This window comes from Macaca fascicularis, chromosome 2, assembly GCF_037993035.2.
Source record: "Macaca fascicularis isolate 582-1 chromosome 2, T2T-MFA8v1.1".
Lineage (NCBI taxonomy): Eukaryota > Metazoa > Chordata > Mammalia > Primates > Cercopithecidae > Macaca > Macaca fascicularis.
The window spans coordinates 160,792,012-160,806,410 of record NC_088376.1 but is presented as its reverse complement, the minus strand read 5'-3'; the positions used below and the strand labels follow the sequence as shown (position 1 = coordinate 160,806,410).

The window sequence follows — 14,399 nt, the reverse complement described above, 5'->3', positions numbered from 1 at the left end:
GTCTGACAGTTCTGAAGAGAGCAGTGGTACTCCCAGCATGGTATTTGAGCTCTGAGAATGGACAGACGGCCCCATGTGGCCTATCGGGGGAACCAGCCCCCAGTATTTCAGTGTAGGTTCTATTTTCCCTAAGAGTCGGCCCGTCTGAGAAATAGAAAGTATAAAAGAGAGAAATTTTACAGATGGGTGTCTGGGGCTGACATCACATGTTGGCAGGTTCCGTGATGCCCCCAAGCGGCAAAACAAGCAAGTTTTTATTAGCGATTTTCAAAGGGGAGGGAGTGTACAAATAGGGTGTGGGTCACAGAGATCACATGCTTCAAAAGGCAATAAAATATCACAGGGAAAATGGGGGCAGAGCAAGATCGCAAGGCCAGGGCGAAATCAGAATTGCGGATGAAGTTTCACATCCCACTGTGCACACATTGTCATTGAAAAACATCTTAACAGGAAACAGGGTTCGAGACAGACAACTGGTCTGACTAGAATTTGTCAGGCTGGAATTTCCTAACCCTAGCAAGCCTGAGGGCGCTGCAGGAGACCAGGGTGTATTTTATCCCTTATCTTCAACTGCATAATACAGACACTCCCAGAGCGACCATTTTAGAGGCCTCCGCCTGGGACTGCATTTTTTCCCCAGGGCTGTTCATTGCTGAGAAAAAGAATTCAGCGATATTTCTCCTATTCACTTTCACAAGAAGAGAAATATGGCTCTGTTCTGCCCGGCCCCATAGGCAGTCAGACCTAATGCTTATCTCCCTGGTTGCCTGAAAATCGCTGTTATCCTGTTCTTTTAGGATGCCCAGATTTCATACTGTTCAAACACACATTTCACAAACAATTTGTATAGATAATGCAATCATCACAGGGTTCTGAGGCGACATATATACTCAGCTTACGAAGATGACGGGATTAAGAGATTAAAGACAGGCATAGAAAATTATAAGAGTATTAAATGGGGAAGTGATAAATGTCCATGAAATCTTCACAATTTATGTTCAGAGACTACAGTAAAGACAAGCATAAGAAATTATAAAAGTATTAATTTGGGGAACTAATAAATGTCCATGAAATCTTCACAATTTATGTCCTTTGGCCGTGGCTTCAGCTGGTCCCTCCGTTCAGGTCCCTGATTTCCTGCAACAGTAGCCTAACTGGGAGACACCACTCAGTAGGAACTGAGAGACACTTCATACAGGCGAGTGCCCCTCTGGGATGAAGCTTTCAGAGGAAATAACAGGCAGAAATATTTGCTGTTCTGCAATATTTGCTATTCTGTGGCCTCTGCTGGTGATACCCACGAAAACAGGGTCTGGAGTGGACCTCCAGCAAACTCCAACAGACCTGCAGCTGAGGGACCTGACTGTTAGAAGGAAAACTAATAACAGAAAGGAATAGCATCAACATCAACAAAAAGGACATCCGCACCAAGACCTCACCTGTAGGTCACCAACATCAAAGACCAAAGGTAGATATAACCACAAAGATGGGGAGAAACTAGAAAGAAAAGCTGAAAATTCTAAAAAGTACAGCGCCTCTTCTACAAAGGATCGCAGCTTCTTGCCAGCAACGGAACAAAGCTGGACGGAGAATAACTTTGATGAGTTGACAGAAGTAGGCTTCAGACAGTCGGTAATAACAAACTTCTCCGAGCTAAAGAAGCATGTTCTAACCCATCGCAAGGAAGCTAAAACCCCTGAACAAAGGTTAGATGAATGGCTAACTAGAATACACAGTGTATAGAAGACCTTAAATGACCTGATGGAGCTGAAAACCATGACACAAGAACTTCGTGATGAATGCACAAGCTTCAGTAGCCAATTCGATCAAGTGGAAGAAAGGATATCAGTGACTGAAGATCAAATTAATGAAATAAAGTGTGAAGACAAGATTAGAGAAAAAAGAGTAAAAAGAAAAGAACAAAGCCTCCAAGAAAAATGGGACTATGTGAAAAGACCAAATCTATGTTTGACTGGTGAACCTGAAAGTGATGGGAAGAATGGAAACAAGTTGGAAAACACTCTGCAGGATATTATCCAGGAGAACTTCCCCAACCTAGCAAGGCAGGCCAACATTCAAATTCAGGAAATACAGAGAACACCACTAAGATACTCTTCAAGAAGAGCAACCCCAAGACACATAATTGTCAGATTCACCAAGGTTGAAATGAAGGAAAAAATGTTAAGGGCAGCCAGAGAGAAAGGTCAGGTTACCCACAAAGACAAGCCCATCAGACTAACAGCAGATCTCTTGGCCAGAAGAGAGTGGGGGCCAATATTAAACATTCTTAAAGAAAAGAATTTTCAACCCAGAATTTCATATCCAGACAAACTAAGCTTCATAAGTGAAGGAGAAATAAAATCCTTTACAGACAAGCAAATGCTGAGAGTCTGTCACCACCAGACCTGCCTTACAAGAGTTCCTGAAGGACACATTAAACATGGAAAGAAACAACCGGTATCAGCCACTGCAAAAACATGCCAAATTGTAAAGACCATCAATGCTAGGAAGAAATTGCATCAATTAACGGGCAAAATAACCAGCTAACATCATAATGATAGGATGAAATTCACACATAACGATATTAACCTTAACTGTAAATAGGTTAAATCCCCCAATGAAAAGACACAGACTGGCAAATTGGATAAAAAGTCAAGACCCATCAGTGTGCTGTATTCAGGAGACCCATCTCACGTGCAGAGACACACATAGGCTCAAAATAAAGGGATGGTGGAAGATCTACCAAGCAAACAGAAAACAAAAAAAGGCAGGGGTTGCAATCCTAGTCTCTGATAAAACAGACTTTAAACCAGCAAAGATCAAAAGAGACAAAGCCATTACATAATGGTAAAGGGATTAATTCAACAAGAAAAGCTAACTATCCTAAATATATATGCACCCAATACAGGAGCACCCAGATTCATAAAGTCTGTAAAGACCTATAAAGAGACTTAGACTCCCACACAATAATAATGGGAGACTTTAACACCCCAATGTCAATATTACACACATCAACGAGACAGAAGGTTAACAAGGATATCCAGGACTTGAACTCCGCTTTGCACCAAGTGGACCTAATAGACATCTACAGAACTCTCCACCCCAAATCAACAAAATATACACTCTTCTCAGCACCACACTGCACTTATTCTAAAACTGACAACATAATTGGAAGTAAAACACCGCTCAGCAAATGTAAAAGAACAGAAATCATAACAAACTCTCTCTCAGACCAGAGTGCAATCAAATTAGAACTCAGGATTAAGAAACTCACTCAAAACTGCACAACTATATGGAAACGTAACAACCTGCTCCTGAATGACTACTGGGTAAATAACAAAATGAAGGCAGAAATAAAGATGTTCTTTGAAACCAGTGAGAACAAAGACACAATGTACCAGAATCTCTGGGACACATTTAAAGTAGTGTGTAAAGGGAAATTTATAGCACTAAATGCCTACAAGAGAAAGCAGGAAAGATCTAAAAGCAACACCCAACATCACCATTAAAAGAACTAGAGAAGCAGGAGCAAACAAATTCAAAAGCTAGCAGAAGGCAAGAAGTAACTAAGATCAGAAAAGAACTGAAAGAGATAAGAGATACAAAAAACTCTTCAAAAAAATCAATGAATCCAGGAGCTGGTTTTTTGAAAAGATCAATAAAATTGACAGACTGCTAACAAGACTAATAAAGAAGAGAAAAGAATCAAATAGACACAATAAAAAAAGGATAAAGGTGATACCACCACCGATCCCACAGAAATACAAACTACCATCAGAGAATACTATAAACACCTCCACGCCAATAAACTAGAAAATCTAAAAGAAATGGATAAATTCCTAGACATATACACTTCCCAAGACTAAACCAAGAAGTTGAATCCCTGAATAGACCAATAACAGGCTCTGAAATTGAGGCAGTAATTAATAGTCTACCAACCAAAAAAAGCCCAGGATCAGATGGATTCACAGCCAAGTTCTACCAGGTACACAGAGGAGCTGGTACCGCTCCTTCTGAAACTATTCCAATCAACAGAAAAAGAGGGAATCCTCCCTAACTCATTTTATGAGGCCAGCATCATCCTGATACCAAAGCCTGGCAGAGACACAACAAAAAAAGAGAATTTTAGACCAATATCCCTGATGAACACTGATGCGAAAATCCTCAATACAATACTGGCAAACCGAATCCAGCAGCACATCAAAAAGCTTATCCACCACGATCAAGTGGGCTTCATCCCTGGGATGCAAGGCTGGTTCAACATACGCAAATCAATAAACGTAATCCAGCATATAAACAGAACCAAAGACAAAAACCGCATGATTATCTCAATAGATGCAGAAAAGGCCTTTGACAAAATTCAACAGCCCTTCATGCTAAAAACTCTCAATAAACTAGGTATTGATGGAACATATCTCAAAATAATAAGAGCTATTTATGACAAACCCACAGCCAATATCATACTGAATGGGCAAAAACTGGAAGCATTCCCTTGGAAAACTGGCACAAGACAACGATGCCCTCTCTCACCACTCCTATTCAATATAGTGTTGAAAGTTCTGGCCAGGGCAATCAGGCAAGAGAAAGAAATAGAGTATTCAGTTAGGAAAAGGGGAAGTCAAATTGTCCCTAGTTGCAGATGACATGATTGTATATTTAGAAAACCCCATCATCTCAGCCCAAAATCTCCTTAAGCTGATAAGCAACTTCAGCAAAGTCTCAGGATACAAAATCAATGGGCAAAAATCACAAGCATTCTTATGACAAAGGGCTAATATCCAGAATCTACAAAGAAATTAAATTAATTTACAAGAAAAAACAACCCCTCAAAAAGTGGGCAAAGGATATAAAGAGACACTTCTCATAAAAGACTTTTATGCAGCCAACAGACACATGAAAAAATGCTCATGATCACTGGTCATCAGAAAAATGCAAATCAAAACCACAATGAGAAAAAACAACCCCTCAAAAAGTGGACAAAGGATATAAAGAGACACTTCTCATAAAAGACTTTTATGCAGCCAACAGACACATGAAAAAATGCTCATGATCACTGGTCATCAGAAAAATGCAAATCAAAACCACAATGAGATACTATCTCACGTCAGTTAGAATGGCAATCATTAAAAAGTCAGAAAACAAGAGATGCTGGAGAGGATGTGAAGAAATAGGAACACTTTTACACTGTTGGTGAGTGTAAATTAGTTCAACCATTGTGGAAGACAGTGTGGCGATTCCTCAAGGATCTAGAACAAGAAATACTATTTGACCCAGTGATCCTATTACTGGGTATATACCCAAAGGATTATAAATCATGCTACAACAAAGACACATGCATGTTTATTGCAGCACTATTCACAATAGCAAAGACTTGGAACCAACCCAAATGTCCATCAATGATAGACTGGATTGAGAAAATGTGGCACATATACACCATGCAATACTATACAGCCATAAAAAAGGATGAGTTCATACCCTTTGCAGGGACATGGATGAAGCTGGAAACCATCATTCTGACTAAACTATCACAAGGACAGAAAACCAAACACTGAATGTTCTCACTCATAGGCGGGAACTGAATGATGAGAACACCTGGACACAGGGTGGGGAACATCACACACCAGGGCCTGTGGTGGAGTGGGGAGCAGGCAGAGGCATAGCATTAAGAGAAATACCTAACGTAAATGACAAGTTAATGGGTGCAGCAAATCAACATGGTACGTATGTATACCTATGTAACAAACCTGCATGTTGTGCACATTTACCCTAGAACTTAAAGTATTTTTTAAAAAGTCAAAAAAAAAATGGCTAAAATATATAGTAGTCTAGTGACTGAAGAATACAAAGGATTACTTCCCAGATTTTGAATGATGTACTTCAGACTCCTGCAGCATCATACTGCCATTAATTCACATTAGCACGACATTACTGATCTGCATCCGGTCTGTAGCCTGCTATAATCCCAGAGTTTTGTATTTTGTATTAATACATTATAACTATCTAATCTATTCCAAATGTCATGTTCGAGACAATGTCTCCTTGCATCTACTTTCTACTTTGAATTTCCCATGGCTTGTAACTGTACCATTTCTCCATTATGTTATCATTTTCATTTTTTTTCTTCTGCAGTATCTAAAAATTTGATTATTACGGTCTCATATTATTTGTCACGAGTAAATTTTCCACTTCGTTATCAAAAGCATCACAGACATGATAAAGCAAAATAAGATTCAATTTCTGATACTTGTCTAAAATAAGCTCTAAATGAGACAGATAAGGAATGACTATTTTAGTGGCAGTATGCCTTCTGATGTCCAGTGGTTGATCTCAGGTCATCCAGTACGAGCCTGCAACTACACATATCGGAGTTTTCCCAATGTTTCTGCCAAAGGTCTGCTAACAGCAGAGGAGTAAGAGGTTCTCTATAAACCTCAATAAAACAAGACAAACGGATCTGACATCAACATAAACAAGTAACAAAAACAGTAGCCCAAAGCACAATAAATCATTATCATGTATAATCAATTAATATTTAAGTATTAGCAGCTAGAAAACTAGTACCAAGGGGAAAAAAGTGGACACACTTTCTAAAAGATATCTTACATCAGCAGTTCCACAAGTCTCCTACATACTCCCGCATCGATGACTGCTTGAATTTTATCATTGGGTCCATCTGATAGATATGAGAGGGCCCAGCAGGCATCAGCCAGTACATCAGTGTCACTGACAAACAGCAACCAGGAAAGCACATTCAGACATGGAGAAACCTGTAAAAGGAAAATGATGATTATGAAATTTAATAGCCTAAAGCCAGAAGTGAGGTGAGATACTCAAGAAGGCAACCAGGCATATACTTGGTGACTTCTAGGGTGATTTGCTCTTCTAAAGATGAAGCAGCAAGTACCTAAGTGGCATTTCCGTCTTTGGCAATGTTGTCAGTGATCTTGCACTAATCTGTAGTCAAAGCCCAAGGAAAATAATTTCAGAGAGCAAAGTTTTATATACATCAATTCTTGGAGTGAGATTCCCTGTCAAAACACATTCTTTGTGGACTAAATAGGTAAAGGAACTTTCACAAATGCGAAAGCTATAAAATTCTGTATTTCAGATACTTTGTTATAGACCAAAAATGCTAAGGTTTTAAGATGAATTCAGTGAAATATGATTCCAAATTAAAAACAACTACAAAAAAACCCGTTTAATATCCAGAATCTGCAAGAAATTCAAATCTAACAAAAACAATCCCATCAAGAAATTCAAATCTAACAATAACAATCCCATCAAAAAGTGGGCTAAGGACACAAACAGCCAATTCTCAAAAGTAGATATACAAACAGCCAATAAACATATTAAAAAATGCAGCCAGGCACGGTGGCTCATGCCTGTAATCCCAGCACTCTGGGAGGCTGAGGTGGGTGGATCACCTGAGGTCAGGAGTTCAAGACCAACCTGGCCAAGATGGTGAAACCCCGTCTCTACTAAAAATACAAAAATTAGCTGGACGTGGTGGTGGTGCGCCTGTAATCCCAGCTATTCGGGAAGCTGAGGCAGGAGAATCACTTGAACCCAGGAGGTGGAGGTTGCAGTGTGCCAAGACCATACGAGTGCACTATAAGCCTGGGCAATAAGAGCAAAACTGTCTCAAAAAACCAAAAAACAAACAAACAAGAAAAATAGACGTTGGCATGAATGTGGTGAAAAGGGAACACTTTTACACTGTTGCTGGAAGTGTAAACCAGTAAAACCACTATGGAAAACAGTGTGGAGATTCCTTAAAGAACTAAAAGTATATCTACCATTTGATGCCCAATCCTATTCCTGGGTATCTACCCATTATACGAAAAAGATACTTGTACACACAGGTTTAGAGCAGCACAATTCACAATTGCAAATGCACAGAACCAGCCCAAATGCCCATCAATCAACAAGTAGATAAAGAAAATGTGATATATATACCATAGACTACTACTCAGCCATAAAAAGGAACGAAACAATGGCATTTGCAGCAACCTGGATGGAACTGGAGACCATTATTCTAAGTAAAGTAACTCAGGACTGGAAAACCAAACATCAGATGTTCTCATTCATTAAGTGGGAGCTAAGCTATGAGGACACAAAAGCGTAAGAATGATACAATGGACTTTGGGGACTCAGGGAGAAAGGACTGGAGGTGGGTGAGAAATGAAAGACTACACACTGGATACAGTATATACTGCCTGGGTGATGGGTGCACCAAAATATCAGAAATCACCACTCAACAAGTAACTCATGTACCTAAACACCACCTGTTCCCCAAAAACCTGTTGAAAAAAAAAAAAGAATCTCATGGACTCCCAGAGAACTCACAGATCACATTTTGAGAACCATTGTTTTAAGAGAACTGAAAGGATAGTCTCTTAATACAGTATACTAATTGTATGCAGCCTAATTTCAATAAGCTTTACAAATTCTTCCTTCATGCTATGCTTTATTTGCAGTCCCTTCGTAAATGTGCACCTTCAAGTTATGCTTTAAATTTGCTTTTTAAATAATAAAGAAAACCAACAAAAACAACACTGTTTGTCTGAAAACAGATAAAATTCTAACATTTTAAATTTTAACAAAAATTATCTTTCTGTTCACCTTACTATTGGTTGCTATATTCTTTTAATTGTATTTTTCTGCCAATGTCCCAAAAGCATAGTCCTTACCTTTGCAAATTCTGGAGGTGGACTTTTCCCTCTACAGAGATTAGACAAAGCCCATACTGCATTCCGGGTCATGGTCAGGCGGTTTTGCTTTGAAAATAACCTACAAGCACGATGGTACAATGGTAAACTATATAACAGACAGTGATTATCTGATGACATAAATACTAAATAATACTTTTGATAAAGAGATGTCTTCAGACAGCTTTTCTCCAAAACATTAAAACTTCATTAATTCTGATGCAAGTAATTCAGAATTTTGGCACGGAAAAAGATAGGGTGCTGGAGGAAATGATCTATACAAGAAAATATCTGGAATAAAAAATAACACTAGAAAATCCAAAATGATTTCCAAAGATGTAATGCTTTCTGAGGAATCTCTTACATTTTTATTCTCAAAAAGGAAGAAGGAAGAAGAAACTTACTGCAAAAGAGGGGGAAGGATATTGCAGTCTAAGACATAGTCCCTGCACATGGTACTATCTCCAGCAATGTTGCCAAGAGCCCAGACTGCCTGTGAAAGAATCATTCATTAATAAAGGCTACATAGTTTAATTCCCTCATAATTCTTTCAGATGCCAGTATACCACAATAACACGTTCATTGGCGAGTCAAATGAAATAGTTGTAGGATTGGGGGGGGAAGATAAGTAGTATCCAAGAGTATACAATAAACAGAGGTTTTCAGTTTATTAAAGGAAAGAACTAATTCTTTTTTGTTTGTTTTTGTTTTTTGAGGCAGAGTCTCACTCTGTCACCCCGTCTGGAGTGCAACACAGTGAAACCCCATCTCTACTAAAAATACAAAATTAGTCAGGTGTGGTGGTAGGCGCCTGTAATCCCAGCTACTCGAGAGGCTGAGGCATGAGAATTGCTTGAACCTGAGAGACAGAGTTGCAGTGAGCCAAGATTGAGCCAATGCACTCCAGCCTGGGTGACAGAGATTGTAAGACAGAAAGACAGACAGACAGAAAGACAGACAGAAAGAAAGAAAGAGAGAGAGAGAAAGAGAGAAAGAAAGAAAAGCAAAGTAAAGCAAGAAAGCAAGAAAAAGAGAATTTTCTTGCTTACATAAGAAAACAGTGAACAAAAAGAAGTTTGTTTTCTGTACCCTTCTGCACAAAAGTAGCAAAGACTAGCCACTTTCTTTTTTTTGAGATAGGTCTCGCTCTGTTACCGAGGCTGGAGTATGGTGGTGTGATCTCGGCTCACTGCAGCCTCCACCTCCTGGAGCTCAAGTGAACCCTCCCACCTCAGCCTATCAAACAGCTAGGACAACAGGCGTGTGCCACCATGGCCACCTACTTTATTTTCTGTAGAGATGGGGTTTCACCATGGTGCCCTGGCTGGTCTCGAGCTCCTGGGCTCAAGCAATCTGCCCACCTCAGCCTCCCAAGTGCTGGAATTACAGGCATGAGCCACAGCAACTGGTCTACTTTCAACACTTGAAATTTCTACAAGAAAAAACCTCTATCAGTAACTGCTTACATGGTCTAAAAAAGTACATATACATGGCTTAAAGAATGTCAGGTTTGGAAGGGGAAGATTATTTTGTGTCTAAGAGAAATTCCGCCTACAGTCACTAAGACATTTTCTATTTGATTAAGACTAAATTTCTAGAACACTCCTTTGTGACAATCCATAGATTACCAAAGCCAACTGGCAAAACTCAGCCCCTTATTATGACTGAAGGGAAATACTGTTTCTTTTTTTTTTTTTTTTTTTTTTTTTTGAGACGGAGTCTTGCTCTCGTTGCCCAAACTGCAGTGCAATGACGCGATCTCGGCTCACTGCAACCTCCGCCTCTTGGGTTCAAGTAATTCTCCTGCCTCAGCCTCCCAAGTAGCTGGGATTACAGACACACACCACCACGCCCAGCTAATTTTTGTATTTTTAGTAGAGACAGGATTTCACCATGTTGACTAGGCTGGTCTCGAACTCCTTGTGATCCACCCACCTCGGCCTCCCAAAATGTTGGGATTACAGGCATGAGCGACGTGCCCAGCCGAAAAATTTCTTTCAGCTGCTTCCTTTTGTTTCATTTTTACCTGTTCCTGGACATCTTCAAACTCTGAGCTGAGCAACTCTATGAAGATAGGCACAGCTCCTGCCTGAATCACAATCCGGGTCTGAAGAGAATTTCCTGAAGCAATATTTGTCAGTACCCAAGCTGATTCAAACTATAAAGATAAAAATAATTTTCATTATCATTTTAGAATGTAAAAGCTTATTTACTTATAACAGTAACATTTTCTGTACATGAAAAAAAGATTCTGAGATCATTATTTGCACGTAGCCTATCAGTTGAGTACTTTATTAATTTTAAAAGAACATCCAGAAGAGACACCTCAACCTAGAAGAATATTCAGGGTGTCTAAAATTTCAGTTCAAGAAAGAGTAAACATGACGCCATAAAAAGAATGAGGGAGTGTTACATATGCTGATATGGGATGATCTCCCAAGATATACATGAAAACAAAATGCAAACAGTGTACATTAATATGGCATTATACCATATTTTCTAAAAGCATTAAAAAGGAATACATGCATTAATTTACTTATTGCACAGATTATCTCTAGAAGGAGTTATAGGAAACTAAATACTTGTTGCCTGCATGGAAAGGTCCTGGTAACTAGGGAACAAGGATGAAAAAGACATTTTTCACTGGAAAGCTTTATGTGCCTTTTAACCTGTACCATGTATGTTATCTAATAAAAAAAAAAAAAGGTTTACAAACTTCTGTAGAATGGGCAAAGTAAAATGGGGAGAGAATGTTAGTGTGAAACATAAAATATAGGCACAGTGAAAAAGGCAAAAGGTATCAAATGTTAGGTAGGTGAAAGGAGTTAACAGCACATAATGAAAAGAAATGACAACTTCAAAGCATAAGAGCTTCCAATAAATAAGAGAGCTCCAAACCAAAATACAGAGACAGGACTTTTTGGGCATTCTTAATAGGGAGAGAAAAATGAAGGTAAACTGACTAAAGGTTGATATATAGCATTATAGCACTGATAAACAGAAGATGTAAAGGAAATTATGGCCAACAAAAAATAGAGCATACTACACTAAAATATATCTCTAACACTAACTTGACTCTTTAGCCTAATATTGAGAAATCCAATAATGTACTCTATTTAGTTAAGAATTCTTAATTACATTTCAGATTGTTTCTTCCTCCATTCTCTCTTCTATTTAATAAAGCACATACACAGAAAAAAAGAAAAATTCCATGGTATGTCCTTTAAATCAGAGACAATAACAAGTCATCATCAAATGACCTGTGATTCTTCTAAGCTTCCAGATTAACTAAAAGGTAGCTGTCAGGTAGAAAACTAAATTCATTAATCTTTGGGAATAGAGGAAGACAGAGGAAATGGGCAATCTGATCAAATCACATTCAAAGCTATGCTAATGATACAAAATTCATAGCAGAAGACACATAACCAATGGATGTTCCAAAGAAAACTATAAAAGTGACACACATGAGTGAGGTAAGGGGGTTTAGCAGCAGCAGGGAGGCCCATAGTAGGAGCACTTCAGTTAAGGAGCCCGTATCTGGTCCCTTTTTGTTATAACAAAAATTCTGGAGACTTGCACATTAAACCCCAGGTACCATGAAATAAAAATTCTTCCCATATTTATCCCTGTGATTAAATTACTAATGAAAACAACACTCCGACCCTTTCAGTACGTCTGAATTAAAACTTGACATTTGTACCGTACTTTATATCTTCTTTTTCTGAGACGGAGTCTCGCTCTTGTTGCCCAGGCTCGAGTGCAATTGCACATTCTCAGCTCACTGCAACCTCCGCCTCCCAAGTAGCTGGGATTACAGGCATGTAACATCACGCCCGGCTAATTTTTGTATTTTTAGTAGAGACAAGGTTTCATCATGTAGGTCAGGCTGGTCTTGAACTCCTGACCTCAAGTCATCCTCCCATCTAGGCCTCCCAAAGTGCTAGGATTACAGGTGTGATCCCGGCCACTTTATATTTTCAAAGTACTATTCACATACTCGCAGAAGATCCCTACGATAACCCAGAGATGTAAGGTATCTGGCTTTTCTTGTGTACAAATGAGGAAACTATCCAAAAAAATCCAACAATTTGACTAATGATTTGAGTAATGTTACACAGTCCAAGACAAGGACTGTTACAGCCTCCTAATCTAATACATTATGAAGCCCAGTCATAGTTTCCTGAAACATAATGCTGACCCAGAAATATTTCAATTGCTTGTAGTTTGGATATCTAGTACAAGAAATTTTAAATAACAGTATGTCAGATTATTTATACTAAAAAATAAAAAACAAGTTCACCTAAAATGTAGTTTCTTTTGCTTACTAGGAAAATTAATTTGTAAACCAGAGTCATATGATGTAAGTATAAAAGCAAACTGTCCCACCACAAGGCAGGCTCAAAGTTCAATAAACAGTCATCAGATACTGCAAACATCAAGTCAAATAAAAGGAAACTGTAAGGAAAAGTAATCTGGAAAAAAAATAAGACCAGAATACATACCGTCTGTATAAAAGAAAAAGATTACAGTGAGATTTGGATGCAAAGAAATTATAATTATAACCTGGGTACATAGGGATATAGTACAGAGTTATTGGTGAGAAAAAATTACTTAGAATACTAATTGGTGCCAGCATTCAAACTGCTTGAGTTTAGCACCAAAGATCTCAGGGGAAATGAGGGAGAATTCCAGAAGCTACACAAGTTAATAAAATACAAAAGCAAAACAATTCAAGTGACAATGACTAAGAAAATGAAAAATAAGTGAATAACAGCCTGAATACAGATGGTAAAAAGAGAGAGAAATTATTACATCTTAGCAAAAGAATAACATGCCAGTTATGCTCATCACTAAGTAGTATACAATGATGATAACCTCTGAATGCAATTCAGGAATGAAAATCAAGAACATCTTTGCTATTACTGGGGATAGAAGTAAATGGGTAACTCTAACAAGAGGACCACTGAAAATACAACCATATTCATGCATTAAAAAGGCAATAAAAACACACAGGGTGCTGATTACTTTGCTGTTTTCACTTTGTGAAAGCTAATCAAGCTGTATTTGTGAAATTTTCTACACCCATCTACACATGTGTGATATATATGTATGTTTATGCATGTATCCATATATGTATGAGAGGGGGGGAGTAAAAAACAGAATTTCCCTGAGTATAGGTCTGTCTCTATTAATGTTAGAAGAAGTAACTGTTAAACGTATTTGAGTATACGTTTTTAAAAATTAGATGTACTTTAAACTACATAACTTCCCTTTCATCATAGTCTATACTTTAAAGCTGTACTCCACTGAGATTTGCCATCTATTTTTGTTTTTTTTTTTCCTAAATGTTTCAGCCTTGGGTACTAGATTAGAATTTAACAAGAAATAGTTGTGAAATGGGAAAGCCTAGAATTGATGGCAAATACATATGCATAAAGTGATGATAGAAACAGCCAAAGAAATTAATTAAAGTAAGCAACCCTACTACGAGGAAATCATTAACCTGGAAAAAAAAAAAATCTAAGAAATGGTATTGCTGAAGTAACAAATGGTGGCCAAATAAAATTTTCACTTCTTTTATTGTTTTAAACTATTATATTCTTAATATCCAAGAATGGCACCATACAAGGAAACAAGCTATCATGCAGCTGTAACTACTTATAAACTGTAATTCCACTCATTATTTTTCAC

General features: G+C 38.2%; 1 protein-coding gene across 4 annotated transcripts in view; it reads right to left on the bottom strand.

Annotated features, from left to right (window-relative positions):
• Positions 1–14,399, bottom strand: part of KPNA1 (karyopherin subunit alpha 1) — a 92,936-nt gene that overhangs the window by 19,335 nt on the left and 59,202 nt on the right. For all 4 annotated transcript variants that reach the window (XM_074033320.1, XM_005547987.5, XM_074033321.1 and 1 more), the window contains 4 exons: positions 10,735–10,866; positions 9,113–9,201; positions 8,691–8,790; positions 6,604–6,767 (listed from right to left, as the gene is read on the bottom strand). In XM_074033320.1, coding sequence (XP_073889421.1) covers positions 6,604–6,767; positions 8,691–8,790; positions 9,113–9,201; positions 10,735–10,866 — 485 coding nt within the window. The remainder of the gene's footprint in view (positions 1–6,603; positions 6,768–8,690; positions 8,791–9,112; positions 9,202–10,734; positions 10,867–14,399) is intronic.